The sequence below is a fragment of the Leptonotus elevatus genome, chromosome 4 (genome assembly GCF_054856555.1).
Source record: "Leptonotus elevatus isolate MCC_2025b chromosome 4, RoL_Lele_1.0, whole genome shotgun sequence".
Lineage (NCBI taxonomy): Eukaryota > Metazoa > Chordata > Actinopteri > Syngnathiformes > Syngnathidae > Leptonotus > Leptonotus elevatus.
Window position 1 is genome coordinate 26,555,082 of NC_141242.1, and position 24,628 is coordinate 26,579,709.

General features: G+C 38.5%; 1 protein-coding gene across 1 annotated transcript in view; it reads right to left on the minus strand.

Moving 5' to 3' along the window:
• Window positions 1-7,210: 7,210 nt before the first annotated feature.
• The window catches only part of n4bp1 (nedd4 binding protein 1), a 30,070-nt gene continuing 12,652 nt past the window's right edge, over window positions 7,211-24,628 (minus strand). Inside the window, exons 4-12 of the mRNA XM_086072963.1 lie at window positions 22,364-22,884; window positions 21,948-22,275; window positions 16,129-16,461; window positions 15,765-16,000; window positions 12,658-12,788; window positions 12,342-12,438; window positions 11,661-11,768; window positions 9,943-10,044; window positions 7,211-8,670 (exon numbers count right to left, since the gene is read on the minus strand). Coding sequence (XP_085929089.1) covers window positions 8,307-8,670; window positions 9,943-10,044; window positions 11,661-11,768; window positions 12,342-12,438; window positions 12,658-12,788; window positions 15,765-16,000; window positions 16,129-16,461; window positions 21,948-22,275; window positions 22,364-22,884 — 2,220 coding nt within the window. The 3' untranslated portion in view covers window positions 7,211-8,306. The remainder of the gene's footprint in view (window positions 8,671-9,942; window positions 10,045-11,660; window positions 11,769-12,341; window positions 12,439-12,657; window positions 12,789-15,764; window positions 16,001-16,128; window positions 16,462-21,947; window positions 22,276-22,363; window positions 22,885-24,628) is intronic.

Consider the following 24,628-nt stretch of genomic DNA (forward strand, 5'->3'; position numbering starts at 1 on the left):
TCTTGTGCAGTGCTACTTTGTGGATGAGCTGGAACCCACTAACTATGGCCAGCAGATGGCAGCATTGCATCTCTTTTCAATGGGCTCCCGGGTATCAAATTACATGAAAACATGGCAGAGCTTAGGAAATAGAAAATTGTCAACGATCACGTGAATGATCAAAGCATTTGTCACATTCAATCAAATTCACAGAGCGTCACTAAACAAAAAATGTTAGTGTCAAAGTCACTGTTGTGCAGAAAAAGTATGTTTTCACAAAAAAGCTTGTTTTCTCCTTGTTTTTGTTCCCATTTTTCTTTGATGTCAATTAAATTACCTATTTACAAATGGTGATTACTAAAAAACGGAATACGGTAGAATTAATTTTTCTAATGGAATAATGGAATCCAATCTTTCATATGGTGTCTTATCCACCATGTTTATGTAGTCATAGCACACAGTATTCTGTTTGCCTTGACAGATGTGAGAGTGAAAATGCTCAAAATCGGCTGGCACTCCTATCGCAGGGCAATTATTGTTATGACGTTGTTGTCAGTTTTGACAATAAAAGTTCGATAAAAAAATCGGCTGGCACTGTAGGGGTTGTTTTTTGGCTAATGTTTGGCAGTAAAAGAGTTCATCTTAAATGTATTTTGCCCTTAAAAAAACAACTAATGTTATCTTCAGCTTCATCAGCTTTTAATCAGGCTATACTGTATTTTTGTGCTAATTGTAAGAGCAGATTTTCTTGCAATTCAGCCATTTTGCTAAGCTTGTTACACACATACTAACAATTGGGCCTCATTTGAAACCTCTGACTCGTACCAGGATTTGCCAGTGGGAAAAGTGTGACCAGCAAGTACAGTTGTGTTGAGACGAGTTGGTAACAAGTGGTAGAAAAGGGGGCAAAAGTTATCAGACATGTTTTTTTCTGATATCCTATAACAGCGATCACAAATCATCACAAAGCAAATATTTGAGATAGTTGAGGTAGCTGGTGTCAAAGTTTGTATGCACCCTATCATGTAATTTGATTGAATTAACTTATCAGTGATTGCTTGAGTGGAGACGCCACACTGTGTGACAGTTGATGCATTTAAAGAACTCAAACTTCTTCTTAATCTGTTTTAAGCGTTATTCTTTATTACCTAAAACAAAACACAAATTAATCAAACCTGTCATCTGTGTTATTGCTTTGGGTTTGTCTTAGATTTTAGTTGCTGTGTCCTTTTCGTCCCTGTTGTCATTGTCAGTCTCATCAAGTTTTATCATGTCCACTTGCCATCTTGGTTCCTTGTGACATCCAATCGGCTCCCTCAGTCACGTGTGTCTTGTCCAGGTGTCTCTCGTTTAGTTCCCTACTTGCAGTCCTTGTCGGTTCATTGTCCACGTATGTTTGTTTGCTTCTTCAGTTCTTCTCAAGTTTTGTTGATACAAGTTTTTGAGTCACAACGTTTGATAAAGTGTACAAGGCACAAATAATGTGCCAAAGTGTGTTTATAAAGCTTAAATGTTTTAATTTCATTGTTGTTATACTATTTTTAATCACTTTCATGAAGTACATGGCCATTTTCACCCCCCCCCCCAACATTTGCATCTAAAATATCACCAAATAAATGAAAGATTTTTATCAAACCTTTATTATTTCCACAAGTATAAGTGTGTCACTGATTCCATACAATATATTTATTAAAAATAAAAACATTATTTTTAGTTTAAAAAAATAAATCATTATGTGCATCCCTCAGTTTATCTTACCACACTGTGACACTTTTTAGTTTTGTCTATAAATTACTGACTTTGCTTTAAGTGACATTACAAAGAGAAAGTGACAACATTTGAACCTCTGGAGCAGCCAGGAAGAAAGAAAGAAAGTTCTGACATTCTTTTTAATTCTTTGTTGTTGCTGTTGTTGGTTCATGTTAGACTAAGGTCGGTCAAGCTCAACCCAACCACCCCGCCATGCAAGATTTATAGGGGAAACTTTTTTTTTTAAATCAAAACTTTTACACTTTTAATGTAATGAAAATTATGTTTTTAATTGAAAATATACTCTCTTAGGTCAGGAACTTGACCACATGTCATTGGCCATTTTTGGGTGAAATTTATCACCATGTCACATTTTATTTTGACTGGGTGGTTCTTCTTCATAAGGTGACAGTTTTTCAGCAGCAGTAACCACCCCCCGTCACAGGGTCATCTTGTAAAAAATAAATAAATAAATAAATAAAATAAAATGGGAAACAGAGTGAAATGTTTCATGAATTAATGCTGAATAATGTTCTTGTTTTGTGGACTAATTAAAGGACTAATATTTGTATTTCAACTTTTGAAGTCCATATTCTTTTTTGCTAAACAATGACATGAAATTCATATTTCATGGCTAATGAGCCTAAAAAAAACGGATTCAATTACATACTGTCTGTTGATGGTTTAAAAAAAGACATTTTACTAGTAGCAAAACATTAGGAAAAAAACAAATATGATTACTATTTTACATAAATAGTGTAGCTATATTGTCTGTGACGTTGTGGTACAAAATAGCTACAAGGTCTAAATTTAAAAATATATATATTTTTAATAAAGATTTTATGCCTGAGGTGGGGAAATATGTGGTTTTTGGGAGGAATAATTTCATGTTTTGAGTTTGCTCAGCATGAAAACTTTACAAATTGCAAGGTGGAAATGGCAATCGTCTCAGAGAATGACTCTTTTGGGTTTGTTACATCCTCCTTGTTATTTTGGACTTTTGTTAATTAGCATTTTTTTTAAATTCTTCTTAGTACCTTTTTGCTATTTTGATAATAAACTGTTTTTGAATCCTGACCTTGCTTCATGGCCCTTGGGCCCACATCATCACAATTTCTGAAAACACCATTATTTAAGGGTGCTACATTGATTCCATTTGTATTCCAGTGGGAGCTATAGCACCTTCATGTGCCACACTGACCCTCCATGGAGCTATACAACCAAGTGTCTTAAATTAATAAACAATCTCTGAGACCCTTTGGTCAAAACACGTGAAGGATAAACAATTGCAACACATAACAACGTTTGGGTAGTTTATTTCTCAATCAAGTGGGGAGACCCAAACCCCGGTGAGTATTAAGCTGTTCTGGCATGCTGGAATTTGACTTCATGCCCGGACACAACAACACGTGTATTGTAGAACGGATCTAATCCCCGCGAAATTGGAAGAAAAGAGTGGAGGAAAGCCACAGACAGAGGTTTTGAACAGGATGCGTGTACGGAGGAAAAGAGGAGGGTGGAGAGGCTGAGGTTACAAGAAAAGTGAGTGAGAGGCAGCCGCTGTTCCCACTGCCATCAGCAAATTCCACACATAACTCTGCTTGGCAGGAGACTCTCGTCCAAGATGCGATACAAATTCCGGACTCTGGCTCTCATTGGCTCCTTGCAGAGTTGATGAATTTCTTATGGAGAGCATGGTCCAAATTGCACTTGTGGACCTTGAACCAAAGTGAAGGGGGGTTGCAATGGAGAAACACAATGCAAAGTAGAATGTCCCTCAACATTTGATCCTGGTCAGGCTTGAGAGTGAGATGGGATGGAGCATATCACAGTTGAGAGACGGGTACACCTTGACCTGGCTTCAGGCTAATTGCAGGGCATATATTTAGATGAACAGATGATAACACACATTCACACCTATGGGAGAGTTTCCAATTGGATCGCCATTTTCTGAAGAAAAACAAAAACAAAACAATAGCTGTAAAAGTTGAGTTGTCAAGCACGACAGATCAGTGAGTGAACTCCACAAGTGTGTTTCTCTGTTTGTTGTTGCTTTTTTCCCCTGATGCCACCACAACAAATTATTCCGTGATGGCAAATGAGAAAAATGAGGTGTTGATCATACTATTTAATTTATTACAACCGAAAGTAGGACACACAATGCTGTCTTGGTTGCTCAGTAAAATAAGGCTGCATAATTCACGCAAAGGCTCATGGGGTGTTGGAATAAAGTGGATAATGGGCAGAAAACTAAATATTTACATGGTTGCTTCATTTCACACTTGATGGGTGGAAGGCACTCTTCGGAGACACCAAGTATTTTTATACAAGCTATTAAAAAGTCACTTTTCCATAATATGTTGCAGTATATTTTTGAAATGCCATCATTTGCCATTGGCAAAGTTGAATTCAAATCCTAAACAATGGAAAGGAATGTGTTCAAAGGTTCCACTGATATCAAGTTGCCAGTTTGACACAAATTCTAACAAAATGTACATGCCGAAAGTTTCCATGTGCTGTGTTTTCTGTTCCTTTTTAGCGGTCCAAGACTCCAACTTCTGCTCACCAACAACAGTTGAAGACATATAATACCGGCAGGTAGATGTTATACCTAGATATTCATATTCTGGAGCGCAAACACTTCATTCCAGACGATACAGTACAACTTTATTTTATTAGCATTGGAACTTGCTGAGAAGTACAAAATAAATCACAGCAATAGTTGCATGTCAGTATAGGGATCGATTGACACGTGCTTTGTTTGACAAACTTGTCATGAAGCATTATGACTTCAGCGAGCATATCAAGGCTAACCACACGCAACAGGGTTTAACATCTACAACACACAATTGATTACCGCAATCAAAGCCAATGATTAGTTTACGCTGGAGTGTGGTGGAAGTCTAAATTAAAAAGAGGTGGCTTTTCATCATGCTGCACTTACTTCCATTTGACCCCGATTTTGTTTTAGGAGGTAGAAATGTGAGAGACACATACTGTTGTCATCATTGAACCTTCACCAACTAATTGGCTTGCTCAGCAAGGTTATGAGAACTACAGATGTGGAAAATGTGCATATTGTGCCAACACAATTGATACAAAGTATTTTAATCATCCCCATTCGGTTAAGAAATACAAAATAATGTATTAATTGTCTTTTTACACATGTTATTTATGTACTTATTTGCCCATGTGGGCGTGCCATGATGTATGTTGGTCAAACAAAGCGTAATGTAAAATTGCGGATTGCAGAGCATAAAGCAGCCATTAGAAATAATTTTGATTATGCTATTGCCAGACATTATCAAGATAAAAATCGTTCTGCAGCTTCCCTTAGCTTTATTGGTATTGAAAGAGTAGTGTTTAATTTGAGAGCTGGCGACATCATCTAACACAGCGTTGGGCACACTTGGTCCTCAAGGGCCGGAGTCCTGCAGGTTTTGGATCTTTTCCCCTCTCCAACACAGCTGATATGTTATCAGGCTTATGCAGAGCTTGCTGATGAGCTGATCATATATCAGCTGCGTTGGAGCAGGGAAACATCCAAAACCTGCAGGACGCCCTCGAGGACCGAGTTTGCCCACTACTGATTTAACAGCTTCTGTTTCCTATAATATTGCTAATGCCTTCAATGGTGAATGGATAACTGTTATTGTGGCTTGTTTTTGTGTATTTTTTGTTTTTAAAGTCATGTGATCTTGATCTGTAGCATTTCAGCATACTTGTGAATGATTATGTCAGATTTGAGGTGAACCTGATGCCACTGGACGCAAAGCACGTTGTTTCCCTCGATAAAATGAATTGAAGTCCTGTCATGTCATTTTCCCTGGTTTACAGACACACACACACACACACACACACACACACACACACACACACACACACACACACACACACACACACACACACACACACACACACACACACACATATATATATCTACATATACATATATACATATATATATACATATACATATATACATATATACATACATATATACGTATACATATATATACATATATATATATATATATATACATATATACATATACATATATATATATGTACATATATATATATATATATGTACATACATATACATATATATATATGTACATACATATACATATATACATATACATATACATATATGTACATATATATATATATGTACATATATATATATATATATGTACATACATACACATATATATATATGTACATACATATACATATATACATATATATATATATGTACACATATATATATATATGTCAATGAAAATGAGATCAATTGTTTTTTGTTTTGTTTTTACTTTTCTATTGATTAATTATATATACATACATACATATACATACATACATATATACGTATACATATATATACATATATATATATATATATACACATATACATATACATATATATACATATACACACATATATATATATACACACATATATATATATATATACACACATATATATATATATATACATATATATATATATATATATATATATACATATATATATATATATATATATATACACACATATATATATATATATACATATATATGTATATATATATATATATGTACATATATATATATATATATGTACACATATATATATATGTCAATGAAAATGAGATCAATTGTTTTTTGTTTTGTTTTTACTTTTCTATTGATTTAATTATATCCCCCCCACCCCCGGCCAATTTAGAGATGTTTTTTTATGAACACGATTCTTATATTATTTTATAATAAAAAAAAGACTAATGCCAGCACGAGGCAGGATTGGCAAGACCAGGTCCAGAAATAATAGTAATAATAATTTAAAAAACTAGCACCGATTGGTGTTACAGCCACAGGTGCTTCTACTCAACTCGCAGGTAAATTAGCTCGTATCAGCTTATTGAATCAAAGCACCTGTAGCTAAAGCCAAACTGTTTCAGGGTTTTTACTTTCTGGACGTGGATTGTCTGACCCCGTTAGTAGGAATGAAGTAAGGTGGTAAGCATAAAACGCCACATTTTGCGAAGCTATTATACAGCTCTACTGACCTCTAGTGGAACCAAGAGAGACTTGCCGCTACTTTCCAAGTATGAATGTAATATGTATGCACCTATGCATAGCACATTTTATGTATTATTAGCACCCACTTTCATCAAAATCATGCCTGGACGCTCATACAGGCACGTAGAAAACATTCATGAGGAAGTTTGTTTTCTGTTCAGTGGATTACACTAATCAAGATTTTATTATTTTTTTGCAACACTTGGTTAGGTGCTGCATACAGGTAGGTTACTAGTAAGCCATAATTAGGAAACTAATTTTGTTTGCAACAATTTTTTCAAAATTGCATTTTCTTCATAATTTAAGTGTTCCCTTCACTTTGTGTTATGTGCATTCAGACAGAAGCTGACCAGCTTGCTGGAGCATCACATTTACTGAAGTCATACAGTACATATGGTGGTAATACTCTTTTTATTGATCCCGCAAGGATATTATTTACATTCTCCTGTTGGCTTTCTGTACACCCAATAAAGGTCAAACATTTTATCCTAACCGCCTGAAAAAGTTGAACCTGTGCACTTTGTCCATCAATGTACCCTTCAAAGAAGGATAAGTGGCGGTGAGCTTCAAAACTTCCTGTGGACTGGGGCATTTATTTGGATTCTTCACATACATAAACCTACATGTCCAAAAATATTCAGATTTAAATAAAAAAAAATGAAGTCCACAACAAAAATATAATACAAAAGAAACCCCTTCAGCAATGTTTACAACATGGTGCAGAAACATGTTTTTATACAGACTTGGGTTCACAAGTGATGCTCATCACACATGCATGCAGGGGAAACTCCCAGTCCACATTCTTCTTGGAGGGTGAAAGGAGCACAAGGAGTGATTCTTCTCGTGCTGCAACTGAACATTTGAACGGGAATCTATGGAAACTATATACAACTATCATTGCTACAGAAGTACAGTGAAAACAAAGTATATGTAGTTCTGATTTGTGATCATTACTTTAACTCAATCCAACAAATGCAAACTGCAGAACTGAGGCTTGTAGTGTTTTAAAACAAGATGGAGTGACTAAAGCGGTAAAGTGGCTCCAACACAACCAACACTTTTAACCTCCAAATAATCAGGGATCCTGGGAACATATTCCACCAAAAAACAAAAACAAAGTACAAATGTCCTGCCCTGCTTTAAAATTATACGGTGTTCTGTAAATTGTAATTTTACAGAAAAAACACCAAATAAAACCACCACTGTGCTGTTTTTTTTGTAGTAATTAGGTAGTACATTTGTGGTAAGCTCATCAAGTTCTGGGACCAGTCCTCAAATCTTGTTCTATGCTGCTCCCACACTTGAAAGAACTTAAAAAAAAAAAAAGAAGAAAAAAAAAAAAGAGAGACAGAGATCAACCACATCTGTTTGGCTGTAAACAAAATAAGACTATCCAAGCTGAGCAAGAGTGGAAAATAAAATAAATAGTTGTTATACCGTGTTAGGGGTCCCCTTGTATGCATTGTATGAAGTTTGATTGTTGGGCCAATGAATCATCCCAGCAGCAGGCCCGACAAGGCGTTCAAGTCTCTCATGTACGGGTTGTCGCTGAGAATGCGGTCGATCTGCTGCTTCTGGTCCGGGAAAATGGCGCACAGCTGCCTCTTCAACTCGGAGGTCTCTCCCGGCGAACGCTGGGGAGGGGGCGACGGTGACGGCGAGGGAGAAGCGGTGCGGCGGCGGCCTGGGTGGGGCCACTGCGCGCTGGGGTGGGGGATATGGGAGGGAGGAGGCTGGGGAGCGACGGCAGGGGTCCACGGAGCCGAGTGGAGGGCCTGCACGTAGACTGGATGCTGCTGGTTGGTGGATGGACGCAAATCCGGAGGTCTCAGAGGGGGAGGTGCAAACGGAAGATGCCTGGACAGACACGGTGAGGGAAGGAGAAAAGATGATGTGCAAAATTTTTACATCAATGGCCACATACAGGAAAATAGAGGGGGGCTATCTTGCATTCAACTAATTCAAACCCAAAAACATGTTAATATGTTTTTTAATACTTCGTCCTTTACTCCCCAAAACAAATTTATACATTTAAAAAAACCAACGTATTTATAAGTTTTTTATGGTTTTTTTTTTTGCAAGAGGGCTTTGACGTAACTTCTGACATGAAGACGTGGCTTAAAACAATGGTAGTTATTACAAAAAAAACGGCCATCAGGTGGCAGTAGAGTATATGAGATCAGCCAGGGCCATGTTGCAAAAAGCTCTTTCCCCCACTGTTTTCAACAGGAATGTGAATAATGATGAAACTTAGCTATATTTTAATGCTAACTGCTGCAAAACAGAAACAGAAACTATACTTTTTTTTCCTGATGAAAGAAGAGACTCTAATCTTTCTTTTTGGTAGGTTCCATGTTTTTATAGCAACAGAAAATAATATTCTGTGGGACTTGCAAAATCAGTCAAACAGCCGGGAGAGAAGGGGGTGGCTTCAGTGAAAATGGCTCAGAGTGAATGAGTTAAGGAACAGACTAAAACCAAATTCAATATGCTCTAGGTCAAAATGTGCAAAGCTAAGATGGTATTACTGTGATATCTGGAAAAAAAACCTTTGAAAAAGAAAAGGGTCGTATCTTCTAACATTTATTAAATAATTACTTGTGGTGTATGCAGTAGGGCTCGGTCAATATTAGTCTCGTGCTATTTGTGTGTATAGATCATATCTAGGACCACAAACACAGATCGTCTGAACCACAGATTCCCTGATTGTTGAGGGTTTGTAGAATGTGTCATTCACCACCATAATATATAAAATAAGCTAGCAGTTCTAAGTCTTCATCTGCTGTTACAATTTTTTGGGTAATATATGTAGTGTGCTGTGGTGGTCATCTGGTGTACACCAAACATAATCTTTTCATCTATCACATAGGTGTCAAACTCCGGTCATCGAGGGCCGCAGTCCTCCAGGTTTTGGAGGTTTCCCTCTTCCAACACAAGCGGATTCCAATCAGCAGGATCGTTATCAGGCTTATGCAGAGCTTGCTGATGAGCTGATCATATATCAGCTGTGTTGGAGAAGGGAAATATCCAAAACCTGCAGGACTACGGCCCTCGAGGACTTGAGTTTGAGACCTATGATCTATCACATTGAAAAAGGGGCTCAGACGTTCCGATTAAGGAAGCACAAACCTGTTTATTTTACGAAGGAAAATGTCCAGATGAGGTCCGTTTTTACCCAAAGGGTCATCGGGGATCATGAAGTGGTCCTCCACAAAAGTAAACTGCAGTAACCTGTGTGAAATAAAAAATAAATAAACAAATTGCATGTTAGACTGCATTCAGCAGTCTGATGACAATCAGAATCAAGGAGCATCTGTCGAGGAAGTACGCATCTGTACTTGTTCCTGCACTCGCGACTTCCAACTATTTTGTTGACATTGGGATTTTTAACTACATTGTTGCAATATGCCTGCCGAAAAAAGAGCTGACGAAAAGGAGGAGATACAATTTTCTCTTGCAAAACTCAAAGAAATGGTCACCGAAATACTTGAAATGAAAAAGGGCATCGAGCCACTTCTGCAGGAAATTCAGCAATTGAAGAAAGAGACACAAGAAAAAGATTGATGCAGAGACACAAGAAAAAGACTGACGCATTGTCACCTTGGAACAAAAAGTGGATGATTTGGAACAGAATCGTTAAATCAACGATGTTAATAGTTACAGGTATCCAGATTAAACCGCGCCGCGGCCCTCGGGCGAGAGCTGCGGCCAGCACAAGTGCGGTTGATTCTGACCAAGCTTCAGCGAACGAGACTATCAACTCAACTCAGAGATTTGGGAGTAATTGGGGATCCAGGGCACATGCTTTTCGCTTCCAACTGGGGGGACACGACCACCCGCAGTTCTGATCAGGTTTGTTGACAGGAAGAAAAAGATTGCTCTTTTGAGAGATTGCTACAAGCTTAAAAGTAAACATGTCTACGTCAATGAAAATCTCACAAAACAAAATGCTGACATTGCCAGACGGGCGCAACAAATGAGAAAGAATGGATTTATCGAGAACACAGACAAAAGACTGTCGGATCTTCATCCAAACAATAGAAGATTCATCTTCTCAGAAGAAAATACGGATCGTGAAAAGAGTGAGAATGTAAACATTGTCTGGCTCTATTTCTGTTTGGACATCTGTTGTAACATGCAAGGCTGTCGTGATAAGGTTGTATTGTCGCTGCAATGTATCTGCTGTAAATAGTTACAATAGGGTTGGTGAACATGGTTCCGGGATGCGGCTGGCAGGGGCTACTCCGCCGGGTGGGCTGGCCTTGGTGAGCGCTCAGGAGTATCAAGATGTAAGCATCATCGGATGCTGGCAACAGTGGTGGCTGAACTGACCAGAATGGAGTGCACATTGCTGTGGACGCAATGGGCAGAATGCAAGCCGATCTACTCTTCTGGAAGCCACAACATGTGTGAAAGCTGATCCAAGGTCAGCGAAGACGCTACTGGTGAACGAGCGAGCATGCGCTTGCCTGGGCTGCTTGCCTGGTTCGGTGGTGTCCGGGAACCGATTTACCAATTCCAAATGATTGGTACTAGCTGCAACTTACACACAGACATTACTCAAGATAAACTGAGCAAGGAGTGTGCAGACTTAAGTCTGTAATTGATAACGATATGAATCAATAACTATCATAATCAATGTATATGACTGATGCATATAGTAAGAATCGATGGGGTCGGGTTACTAATAAGCCATGGGTTCTACCCGTTAGCCCTTCTTTCAGATGTCAATGTTGCAAATGATATTATGTGATCGATGTAACCTGTAATAATGTGTCCGACAGGAAAAATGAATAAAACAAACAAAACATCCACTTGAGTCATGTGAGATGTGAGCAACCAATCACCTCTCTTGAATGATCCGGCGCCATGTGTCTGAAGAGTTGACAAAGTCTCTCAGGTTGTCGTTGGTTACAATGATGCCGTCTGTTTTTTCAGCTAAGTGGAGCAGGAATCTAACGGAGAGTACAAGTAATCGACATAAGATTTCCTTTGCCACTGGAAACAATTTTATAATCGATATACATTTTATTCATTTACTACTCATACTGTTGTATGAGTAGTAAATGAATACCTTTACCTATACATATATATATACCTTATACCTTACCTATATATATACCTTTTTTTTACCACGGCTACAGGGCAGGCGATAAACACACGGATGATACATTGCCTCATTAAGTAAACAAGGAGCCACTTACAAAACTTAAAACATTAAATTGATTACTTACAAATATCTAAGCAAGTTTTTACTGGAATCTACAAAGACCCGTCAAACAATACCGGATATCCGCAAAACGTGTCCGTCCCCAAAAAGGGTCCATCTATAATAAATAAAAAACTGCTCAAGCCAAAACAGTTAATATTGCGTTGTGAATTTATGCTTTTGATTTATTTGGATATTTTAAGCAATTTACATCGATTTTCGATGCATTGTTACATTCCTACTCAGTAGTATTTCCTGCTTTTTTTTTGTTAAGTTTCAATATTAAATATGACGCTGGACGTGTGTTGTTTGTATGTACCTGTCATCATGCGACGAAATCCTTTGGCCACAGACCTCTCTGGAGGGGGTAAAAGAAAGCAGCCGCAGGTCTTCTAGCTGATTTAAAAAATGCTGTTCTGCAAAAATAAATCAATACATGGAATCAGAAAAAAATAGATAATGATACAGGCAGAAATTAGCCCACTGGATCCTGAATCTGTTTTCTTTTTAAGGTCATCTTTAATTCATAAATGTATCAAAATTAAAAGCCCCCAAAAAATCCTCAATACATCCATTGGGGTCCGTTTCAGGTTGTTGTCTGCTCATTCATTAATTGCTCCACATTCCTTCAGTACCTGTCGTGAATGGGTCTCTCTTCTGGCGCCACTGAGGAACAAATACAGTGATCTCTCTGTGGCCCCGCCTCCAAAATGTCTCCACCGCGAGTGCTATCCCTCGACAGGAGAAGAACCGATTTAGGCCGTGGCTAAAGAGACAGGGACAGAAACAATATGTGATGATGACAACAGGGAACAAAACGTGCACAAGGATCAACTGTGTGCTATCCTTCCATTTTCTATGCATGGAAGGGGAGAAAATAATTTATCAATATAGTTTAGAATCACAAATAAAATGCTGGAGGTGCTCAACTGGGGCTACACAGAGTTCTTGCGGGGCTGTTGCACCCCTTCGCCCTGACAGCTTATCAAGACTTTTGGGCAAGAGGCGGGATCCACCATGGTTTGATTGCCAGACAATATTAGGGGGAAAAAAAAGCAAACATGTGGGAGGAAGCCGGAGTACAACCTCAAGTGGAACACGCACACTCTCCAAACAGCAAGGTTTGATGAGATTTCAACCTCAGAACTGAGAGGCAGACGCAAAAACCACTTAGGTACCGTGCTGCTCAATGCGTAATATCAACACACATACAGTATTTTATACAATATCTTCTTTAAGTCAAATCTAAAGAAGTCTTCTTTTATATGGGCATGCAAATTTATAGGCACATAACTCATACTGTATGTTGACTACTTCACTACAGAGAGGACTTATTTAAGTGGGTGGAATGCTCTGGGACACATTTTAATATATTGTTATTAAACAATATAATATACACACCCAAATGAACGGTTCTTTGAATCAATACATATTAACTACGTATTTCATGATTTTTGAATGACGTGTCAAAAATCTTCCCAGCAGGGTGATAACAGCAGTCAAATTGGATATGATGTAGTTAAAACCAAGTTGTTAGCTGCTGGCTGTAGCGTGCATGTGCTTTTTCTCCTACTGATTCTTCTCATTTTGAAATGAATTTGCATTATGCCGTCTCATTGCGTTGCCGGTTTTTGTTCAAACAGTTCCCCAGAGATGTTTTTACATGAAAGAGGACACATGGAACGGCACCTTCTCGCCAGTGACAGAAAGACGAATGAACGGAAGTTATATTTGTTTATTCAAAAGGGGCTTTCTTTATTCCATCACATTTCAGCAGAAAACAATTTGCCTGATATGAATAACAGTGCTCAGGGTTGGCACTCGACCATTATAGCGTTATTGTGTTATACAGGGTGTCCATAAAGTCTCTTTACCATTTAATTTTTTTTTATTAAAAATGCAATTGATTAGATATTTTATTCTGATTTGTTCTATTGTATCCAGTGTTTATGAAAGTTTTTTATCACACTGCATTTGTGTGTTTCAGGGATCCTTGTTTGTCAAAGAGGTGATGTTGAATTTCCAGACCGATGGATTGGAAGGCATGGGCCAATTCCTTGGCCGCCACGTTCACCAGATATCACTCCCCTGGACTTCTTTCTATGGGGCTATGTTAAAGATATCGTGTATCGAACAAAGATAAGGGACATTACTGACCTTAAGCAAAGGATTACTGATGCCATTGCCACAATTGATGAGGCTATGCTACAGCGAACATGGCAAAAAAATCGAGTACCGTCTTGATGTGCTTCGTGCAACTAATGGTGCCCATGTAGAAGTGTATTAAAAGAGGTATAAAAAAAAAAAAACTTTAATAAACGCTGAATACAATAGAACAAATCTGAATAAAATATCTAATCAATTGCATTTTTTATAAATTTTTTAAATGGAAAAGAGACTTTATGGACACCCTGTACTATATAAACACAATCAGACTATGTAATGTTTACGTTATCAATCAACTTACCAGGCATGTTTTGTGAGTTTTATGCAATAAAGACTACTATATGTGCATGGCTTTTGTGTACTGTGAGACCAACTTACTGACAGCGCATCATAGCCAGCTTCAGAGCAAAGAAGATGGCATTGGTTGTACACACATGAAAAGAGTTTATATAAAAAAATAAAATAAAAAATAAAATAAAGAGGGGGGGGGGGGCATGTCCCTGAGCTGACGGTTTGCGAAATTCACCCCCCACTCCCACATTTTTTAAATTAGGCCGTTTCATCGCGTTTTTACCAAAGCAATCATTGAATCATTTTGTCTCATGTTCTTTTCACTTGAATAAAAAAAAAAGTTAAAGTACCACTGATTGTCACACCCACCTAAGTGGGGTGAAATTCATTCTCCGCATTTGACCCATCCCCTGAGGGAGCGGTGAATAGCAGCAGGGGCCGCGCTCGGAAATTATTTGGTGATCTAACCCCCCAATTCCAACCCTTAATGCTGAGTGTCAAGCAGGGCGGCAATGGGTCCCATTTTTATAGTCTTTGGTATGACACGGCCAGGGATTGAACCCACAACCTCCCAGTCTCAGGGCGGACACTCTAACACTAGGCCACTGAGCTGGTTAATCTTAATTTAATAAAAAAATATGTAATTCCTGTCGGATCGCTGACATTTAGATTTTTTAAATCAGTTTCCCGCACTTTAGTGCACTAAAGCACAAACTTCAGGAAAAAACAAGAATGTGACAAAATGGTCATATTGTTGCTTTTACTGTTGTGTTGTTCAAGTGGACAACATTACCGGCAAATTTGGCAATTCATTGATATAATGAGTAGGAGTGCACCGATTTATCGGTTCAGATTTTCTTAATTTTGGGGGGTTGGTGATCGGCAGATCCCTCAAAAATAAACTGATCTTTTTCACTGATCTCATCTCCCTCCTCAGAGGTCTGAAGAAGCCAGCCATTGTCCTCTTCTGTTGAGATGACTAATAGGATTTTCATTTTTATTTGAGAGAACTACGTCGTGTGCAATTAAAGCAACCCGTTTGTATTATTTTACAGATATTGTTCAATATTTTCCAATAAAATAAGATCGGGACTCTGAAGGTGTATGCTTTGTTATGAAAAAAAAAATCATGATTGGTAAAAATCATGATCGGCATGTCAAATTTTTAAAAGATCGAATATCGGTGATCGGCCCAAAAATTGTGATCAGTGCACCCCTAATAATGAGCCTACTGGAGCAAGGGCCATCAACTGAGAAAATTCAGTTTCTTCACATATTAACTCACGCCATAGCTACATTGCTGCCATCTATGATGATGTGGCGCAGTTCTGGTAGTCCCGGCTCGTTGGGTAGCTTCAGCGTATACGGAGTCTTCAGTGATTGGTGAAAACGAGCCAAACCGGTCACAGGGGGCACCAATGGGTTGCTTGTGGGTGGATTCCTGGCTCCGCCGCCATCGCCGTGAAAGCCCATGTGGCCGAGGGTCTGGTAGGCAGAGGGCCGGCTTGTGGTAGAAGCCGGCTGGGGCAGTGACAACATTGTGAATGACAAAGTTGATGTATACTACATCTTGAAATGTGTCATGACAGACTGTAAAACAAGTAGAGCAAAGCCATCAAAATGAGGAACAACATGATTGAAATACCTACATTGGCAGTGGAAGCCACAGAGGTGGTGCTGGCCGTCAACCACTGGGGGGCGCTGCGCAGTGCAGTCACACTCTCAACTTTCATTGAACCACCTAAAGTCCGAGTCCCGCCTCTTGACAGGTGATCCCTATGTGAAACGTTGCCACCTCCCCGTGCCAAGTAGTCTGTTCTGGATCCGGTCTGGGTGTCGGCATGTGCCATTGTAACCCTTGATGCCCGAGTATCTGCCGTTTTGCTGTTTGTCACACCGGCATCATCGTCATCGGAAATGGTAATGACCTCATAGTTCCCTGCCCCTCCTTGGGCACTGGAGCTCCTCTTGATAGTAATGGCCTGTTTTTTTTCCAGTAAAGAAGTAACATGTCACGCTTTTTCTGGCAGATATCGTGATTTAAATTCAATTCACGATTTTCTTCAAATCACATTTTACTACAATATTCACTAAGTACAGTATAATTTACAAACATGTCAGAAAATTACATCATGCCATTCAAACATTACAAGCTTTTACTCTAATAACGTAAGGACACTAAAAAGGCGGCATGAGGGAGGCAGTCTTTTTTTAATGGTTTTTAAATTGGTTCAATAATGTTAGAACTAAAGCTTGCTGTCACACATATATAAAGATGAAAGAAGGTATAATACTTTATGTAAAAATATATCTTCAAACCAAAAAAGTGGTAGCTTTGTACTTACATGCAATTTAATTTAAAATCACTCTAAGAGTGTATTTAAATTGTTTTTCATAAACTAACTGTTTCAAACTTGAGGGCTGAGCGATATAGCCTAAAAGTCAACTCGTGGTATAAAATGAATCCCTTCACGCTTCACAGTAATAGTATAAAAACGCAAGAATGTGAATGGAAGTATTTCTGAATGAGTCATTCACTTGTGAAATGGTAATATTTTCTGTTAAAAGATCATAATCAAATTTATTCTTCAACCTGCGTTTAAATTTTTGCATTTTCATGTAAATGTCTACTTTTTGATCTTCATAAAATAGATTCCACAAATAATCCCGTGTTTTTTTTTTGTTGCTTTTTGTTTTTTTTGTTTTTTTAACCAGCGCTGAGCTGATTGGTTTATGTGACATGTCACAAGAAGCATGTCGCTTCTGATTGGTTATCTTGGCGGGAGATGAAGGAAACAGCGTGTATGTGTCGAATAATTGACACAACAGTTTCTGGGTCAGTTAAGAAGAGCGGTGCAAAAAACCACAGCTTTGGCAGTCACATGATGGTATTATCTGGAATCGCAATTTTGCTCCAAAAACAATAAATCGTTCAGTCTTATATGCTGGACAAAAATAGAAATGTAACACTTTTGTTTTTGCTCCCATTCTTCATGAGCTGGACTCAAAGACTTTAAACTTTTTTCTTTTTTTTTTACATACACAAAAGGCCATTTAGTTCTTCCAATATTGTTCATCAATCTAAATCTCTGTTATGAGTATTTCTCCTTTAGGCTAAACGCAATAAAAGGCCACTCTGAAATGTGCAGTTTTATCACACAACACAATGCCACAGATGTTAGGGCTGCTCGATTATGAAGAAAATATTCATCACAATTAATTAGGTAATAATTGCAATCAGGATTAGGAATAAAAAAAAATTGGTACAATACAATAAATTGTTTAAACATGTAAAAAAATATTAAGACAAATACATTTCTTTGAAACACTATAATTATGCAAGTTCCTTTTGGACCAAACAAGATTTATGAATTAAGTCATTTTAAATTTAAAAAGGTGCAAATATATACATTTAAACAACTCAAAATAAGTATTAATAATGTTTTATTTTTGTTTCCGATTATGCCGATTTTGTAATTGTGGAGTGTAATAATTGAAATTCTAATTTAATTTCGATTAATTGCACAGCCCTAACAGATGTTGCAAGTTTTGAGGAAGTGTGCAGTTGACTGGCTGACTGAAGGAATTGTTGCCCATGAGTTTAATGTTCATTTCTCAACCGTAAGCCGTCTCTCCAAAACAATTTCAGGCAATTTTGCCGTACTGTACATCCAACCGGCCTAACAAATGTAAACTATGTGTAACCACCCCATCCCAGGACCTCCACATTCAGTATGTTTACCTCCAAGATTGTCTGGACAGCTGCTGCAACAATCGCTTTGCATAACCAAAGAATTTCTACACAAACTGTCAGACACCATCTAAGGGAAGCCCACCTGCATGCGTGTCGTGCTCATCGGGATCTCGACCTAAATGCAGTTCGTAGTCGTAACCGACTTGAGTGGGAGAATGCTCACATCCGATGGTGCCTGATCCGTTAGAGAGGTGTTCCCTTCACGGATGACAACAACCTGATCAACTATGTGAAGGAGATGTGTTGCACCGTGTGAGGCAATTGGTGGTCACACCAGATAATGACAGTTTTTTTTTTTTACTCCCTCAATAAAGCAAAAGTGCACATTTCAGAGTGGCCTTTAACTGTGGCCAGCCTAAGGCACACCTGTGCAATAATCATGCTGTCTAATCAGTAAAGCTGCCAAGATTAGTCGACTAGTCACGTCAACATTGACAATCAAAATCGTCGACAATTAATATTAATAGTCGACAAGTCGTTTATTTATGTATGTATTTATTCGGCGCTTTGTTTTTCAAAAACTGCGTCGTCTCGCACTTCTCCCGCTGGCTGGATGCCATGTCTGTGCGCAGTACTGGCCATCCGGGTCATCCGCAATGTCAACAAAAGCATTATGGGTAATTGAGTGTCATGGCTAACCCGTGTTAGGCAACATAATCTGAAACTTCAGGTGCATTTCACCCAAAATAATTAATTTGAGATAAACCTCCGGTCCTCTCTTTCATGGCACCACGGCAGTTATAAAGTAGCATTTAAAAAGGAAGCATGTTGTGGCTGATTCCTAATAGCATTTCTGGCATAGTGATAGTCATGTCTGGAAGCTAGCATTAGCAGCGTGTGTAGCTAACATATAGGGTTATGGGTTAGGTTTTTGAAAAGGGGTTAGGGTTCGAGTCGCAACCACGCTGTGTTTGCGTTTATGAACATGGGCATCGCAAGACTCAACAGAACATGACAGCTTTTCCGCAAGCCCTCAACGGCAACACATAACAATAAAACACAAAATAGTTTGTTACATGTAGTATTAATTGATAAGTTCCTCCTAATCTTTAAAGATTTATTTCAGGTGCATACCACATTTTGTTTGTGTAGATCAATTTATTACTTTTAAATTACACACACTAGTGATGCAAAACAAAAGGTTTTGGATAAATTAAATAAAAAACAATACAAGTGTTCATTTTAAGTGTGTTCAGCACAGTGTATTTTCCTAATTTTACTCATCTGATTTCACTACTTTCTACATTAAAAGAAAGCTTAGTCCCCAAGAAGATTGAAATATGTTTAGTATTTATTTTTGTATATATAAATAGTTTCATAGTATTAGTGCTACTCTGCATAGCTTTTGGTTAAATTTTAAAACACACTAAATATTTACAGCAAAAAATTCTAAAGCCACAGTATTGCCATCAATTTAAGTTGCTCCATCCTTTATAAACATGTCAGGAATGATGGTACAATCTGCAAAATCTAATCAAAGTTGAATGTGCTATAATAGTAATTGTCTTCATTATTAACTCTTTCAGCCATTTTCACCGAAGCCTTCGCTCCCTTGCTGTTTTACTGGATTTTGACTGATTTTGCCAGGCCCAGAATATTGTGTTCTATGGCTATAAACAGGATTGGGAGGGTTACTTTAACAGTGTATTTTGTTACAGTTACAACAAGTTATCCTAGTACCATAATATTAAAGTAATGTAACTTCATTACTCCAATACAGAGTATGCTCATGAAGACAAAATAAAAATAAATATCACCACTATATATATTCTATACAATGTACCCCTGCTATTTGCGGGTGATAAGGACCCGGGAAACCTACAAATAGCAAAAATCCTTGTGTAATTGACATCCATTAAAAAGCATCAGCATGTAGGCTATAGATGGGTTGATTGAAGGCCATATGCTGTTTTCGAACTTTCACTGAAAGCAACCACACCTCACAGTTTAGACAGACAGAAGGACGGACGGACAGATAGTCATCAACATTCCCCATGGTATCTCAATTCACCCACATGCACGCACTAATAATGAGGATGACGATGCGTGACATCAACTGCAAAATGAACTTTTATCCCAGTCACAAGTTTAGCCGTGTATATATTGTGTATGATGTTTAAATAGTAAATTGGTGGGAGGAAGATTTGTTTGGAAGGTGTAAGTAACTGGTTGTATGCTAGCGGACTAGCAAGAAGCTGCAGCGTGTAGCATGCTGCTGGACTCTCAACTCAAACTTTTGGTCCTTCAGCAAGATGAGTAAGTTCCAAACAGTGAATACCGGTCACCATTTCCTCCTCCTTGTCCGTGCAGATTTTTTAAACTGCCTGCGTGTGGAGGACACGACTAGCCAGCCAACAGCTCCAGTAGCAACGATCTCTCTCTCGCCCTCCCCCTCTCCCTCCCTCCCCCCATTCTCCCTCCCTCTTCCCCCTCGCTCTAATCCTCAAAGTAATCCCCATTTTTAATAAGTGTACATGTAATCTGATTACATGTTTTTTTTTTCTGTACTGTAACGGAATACAGTTACATTTTTTTTGTATTCTGATTACATAACGCCGGTACATGTATTCCGTTACTCCCCAAGCCTGGCTATAAAAAACTTGAAACCTACCAAAAGAAAGATTAGAGTCTCTTCTTTCATCAGGAAATAAAAGTATATTTCTATCTGTTTCCGTTTTGCAGCAATTAGCATTAAAATATAGCTAAATTTCATCATTATTCACAAATCTGTTTATAACGGTGGGGGAAACAGCTTGTTGCAACATGGCCCTGGTAGATCTCTTATACTCTTCTGCCACCTGTTGGCCGTTTTTGTAATAACTACCATTGTTAATGTTTCATGCATTCTTGTCAGTTCAGAGGCTGCATCAAAGCCTTCTGTATGATCTAGCATTAAAAAAAAAAAACATAAAAAACTTATGTCTTTGGGAGCATGGTAATATTTCAAATACAACGTATTTATACGTTTTGGGGAGCACATGAGTAAATTTATTCATACTTTTAAAGAATTCCCCCAAAAACTAATGATGGTTTTAAAAAGAGCAGCTGCTTGTTGCAATAAGCTGCTATTTACATATGATTAGTTGACTAATCACAACTACTGTTGGTGATTAGTCGACTAGCAAAATAATCGTTTGTGGTAGCCCATCTAATCATCATTGCTATGCCACAAAATAATCCAATCCATTATCTCGACAAAGAAGAAATGCTCACCACCGCTGATTTAAACCGATTTGTAAGGGGAATGGCCATACGGTATGCAGAAAAAGTTTTAGATCTTTGAGCCTAACTCACGGGAAAATGCGAGCAAAAACAAACGTGTTGCATCTATATTTTTGTTCAGTGTACATTGCTGCACCTTTTCGTTGGGCTACAAACGTTATGGTGGGTTGATTTGCCCAGAGAGTCATTAGCCCTGTGGAATATTGGGATTAAAATGGGACTAATGCAAAACTCACCTCATTCAAAATACACAGAGGATTAAAAAGAAAAGCTCCATGATGAGCAAGACAATCGTGTTTCTTGTTGTGGATTATTTTAGTACATGGCATTGTGCTGCTTTTGGCTTTTGTAAATACAGTAACTAACACAGCTAACAGTATCTGGCACACAAAAACAACACTACACACTGAAACACTAGAAAGATTTTCCTTTCCATCCATATTATTGCTACCTAACCCAAACCGTAACAACGTGGCTAAAGATGGACGTTACCTGTTGAGTGCTGGCTTCGCTGCCACTGCACTGCCTCCGATGGCCAAGTCCATTACTACTGGCTCCGTGATAGTTGGGTTTAATATTCTCCTTGGATCTTGCAGAATCCCGCTCCTTCTCGACGGCTAGCGATGTCATTGTTGAGGAGGACGAGGAAAGATCTGAGGAGCGCCCATTGTTCAGTGTTGTTTCTTTAACTCCTCTTTTTGTTTCCCTCCCACAACTGTTTGTTTCTGCCACGATTTTCTCAAGAATGAGGAAGGTGTCTTCCGTTTGTCCCGTGTCCTTGATGACACGCTCCACTACGTCCTGCTGGTAACCCATGGTTCTGAAGGAAATTTGGTTGAAGAAATACATTTGTACATTAATATGAATTTAAAATGAATTGTGTTGATGTTTACTACTGTGATGTTCACCTGAAGAAATTGACCAAACAACGGAGATTGGTTTCTGGGCTGACTGCCTCACTTTCTTCAGTGATACCCTCACAAGGGTTCAGCATGATTGCACCAGCAACTGTGTTTGCTTTAGTTGAGGATGATGATGAGGAGACTGTGCATGAAGCAGGCGCGTTTTTGGATCGATAACCACTAGCGGCACCTTCCTTGTCCCAGTGTCGCTCCCTGTCCCTCGACCGCTCCGGGGACTCGTCCCTCCGCTCTAGAGAGTACTGTCGCTTAGTGTCCCGGGTTTCATTATCTGAAGAGCGTCGCTTGTGTGAAGGCCTGGTGCCATTCAGCAGAATGGCCTCGGGACCCAAACCGATGCCTCCTCCTGCTTTTCCAGCACAGTCGCCAAAATGTGTCGTCCGTGTCCCTCTGTCCTCAAAGCTGGTGTCAAGGATGCGAATGGAGAGCTCCGTCACAGGAGTGCTACTCTGTGAGCGATCTTGCTCAAATTCTGCTATGTTGGAATGTAGGTTCTGGTTCAGGACAGCCTGAGAGACAACAAAATATTGGGTTATGGTTTAGCTTGGTCTTACAGTAAATACACAACATGATTATTGTGAAAGATGTACGCTGTAAGGCACTGGGATTCAAAGTGTCTCCCCTCGGGGAAAGATTGTGATAATCAGATTATGTCCAAATGTTTCTCAGTAATTTTGCTGTTACCATTCATACTTTAAGAAAGCTTGAGATGGGAAACTTTGCTGCATAATAATGCTGCAGTGGTTCCTGAGAAAATGTCACATCACTTACAAAAAGCTACCAATTTACACACCAAAACTGAAGGGTAGTTAATCTAGCTGGAGTTTTCCAAAAGCTAAATTTTTAAGAAAAACGTGTGGATATTGCCTTTCTAATTTTAATTTAATGTTAAATGACATTTTAGAATTCTCATTGTAATAAATCCCTTTAGAGGAAATTCAACTCACATTGCTCTACTTTTGTGTTGCACACTACACTATAGTGTTGTTCCGATACTGGTATCGGCAGAGGCCCCGATACTGCATTAAAACAGTGGTATCGGTATTGGTGAGTACTAACAAGTAACATGCCGATACCATTAATTCCGACGCTAATATAGGACTTTGGATGCAGCAACTAGTGTCTTGCTCGTGCACGACATTCACTGACATGTTCAGTGCATGCCGAGCTAAGACATCGTATTGGCCCTTGAGTGCTCTGAACCAATGGCAAGACAGCTTTTTCATGTTGATAAAAAAAAAACTTAGGTATCGGTATGTTTTCGGCATCGGTCGATACTGCAAAGCTGGGTATGGGAATCGGTATCAGGGGCCAAAAAACGGTATCGGAACAACACTACTACACATAGAAATCACACACATGCATCCATGCAAAGAAAGATGTGAGACACAAAAGGGAGAGCGCAAAGAGGGCTGCAACTCTCGAGAAGTGCGTGTGGAGTTGGCGCCATGTTCAAGGTAGGGCTGGGCAATAAATCTAATTCATTTTATTTAGTCATTTTAAAAATCGAATTGTTGAAAATGAGCTAAATCGGTAAATCGAAGTGCATGTAAATAAATGCACTCATCTTCTGGATTATTAAAAGATGTTCTTCAGTTCTGTTATAGCCAAACGTTATTGTGAGTTGTAACTTTGCACAAGTGGCAGTATGCTGGATGTGTGGTTTAGAAAATGTATTTACAATAATTAGTAACTAAGTAATTGTGGCTAGTTATGCACAAGATATGAATAGCTTTTTTTTGTTTTTGCAAATGCTATGAATGTTAAGTTTATGTTAAAACTGGTTTAAAATCAGTATACATCATTTGTTATCAATCTGTATCGGCCCAGAATTTTTTTAATCTACTACTCAATTCGTAATCCGCCAGTTCCCAAGTCTTAAAAGATGAGCTACTGACGGCTCCTTAGCTTCCCCCTTCCCTATATATGCGCCACCTCATTCAAGTCACAACTAAGAAGCACAATGATTGGAAAAATATAATAATTATCTTAATGTCTACCATTCAGTAGAACAGAACTGATCAACTTTACCTAATAGCAATTGTTAAAGGGACAGCAATGTGAAAAATCTACTTTTTTTTATTTTTTTTTTAGCTTTTAGCCCTGTTAAAAGCCAATTCCTCACCTAAAACATCACCAAAGTAGTGTTTTCCTCCATTCACTCCTTTATGAGAAATTCGAGGTTACTCTGCTCTCCAAGCACCAGCCCCTCCCAACCTGAGAAAACGAGCTGTTGTCACTGTTTGACGTCAT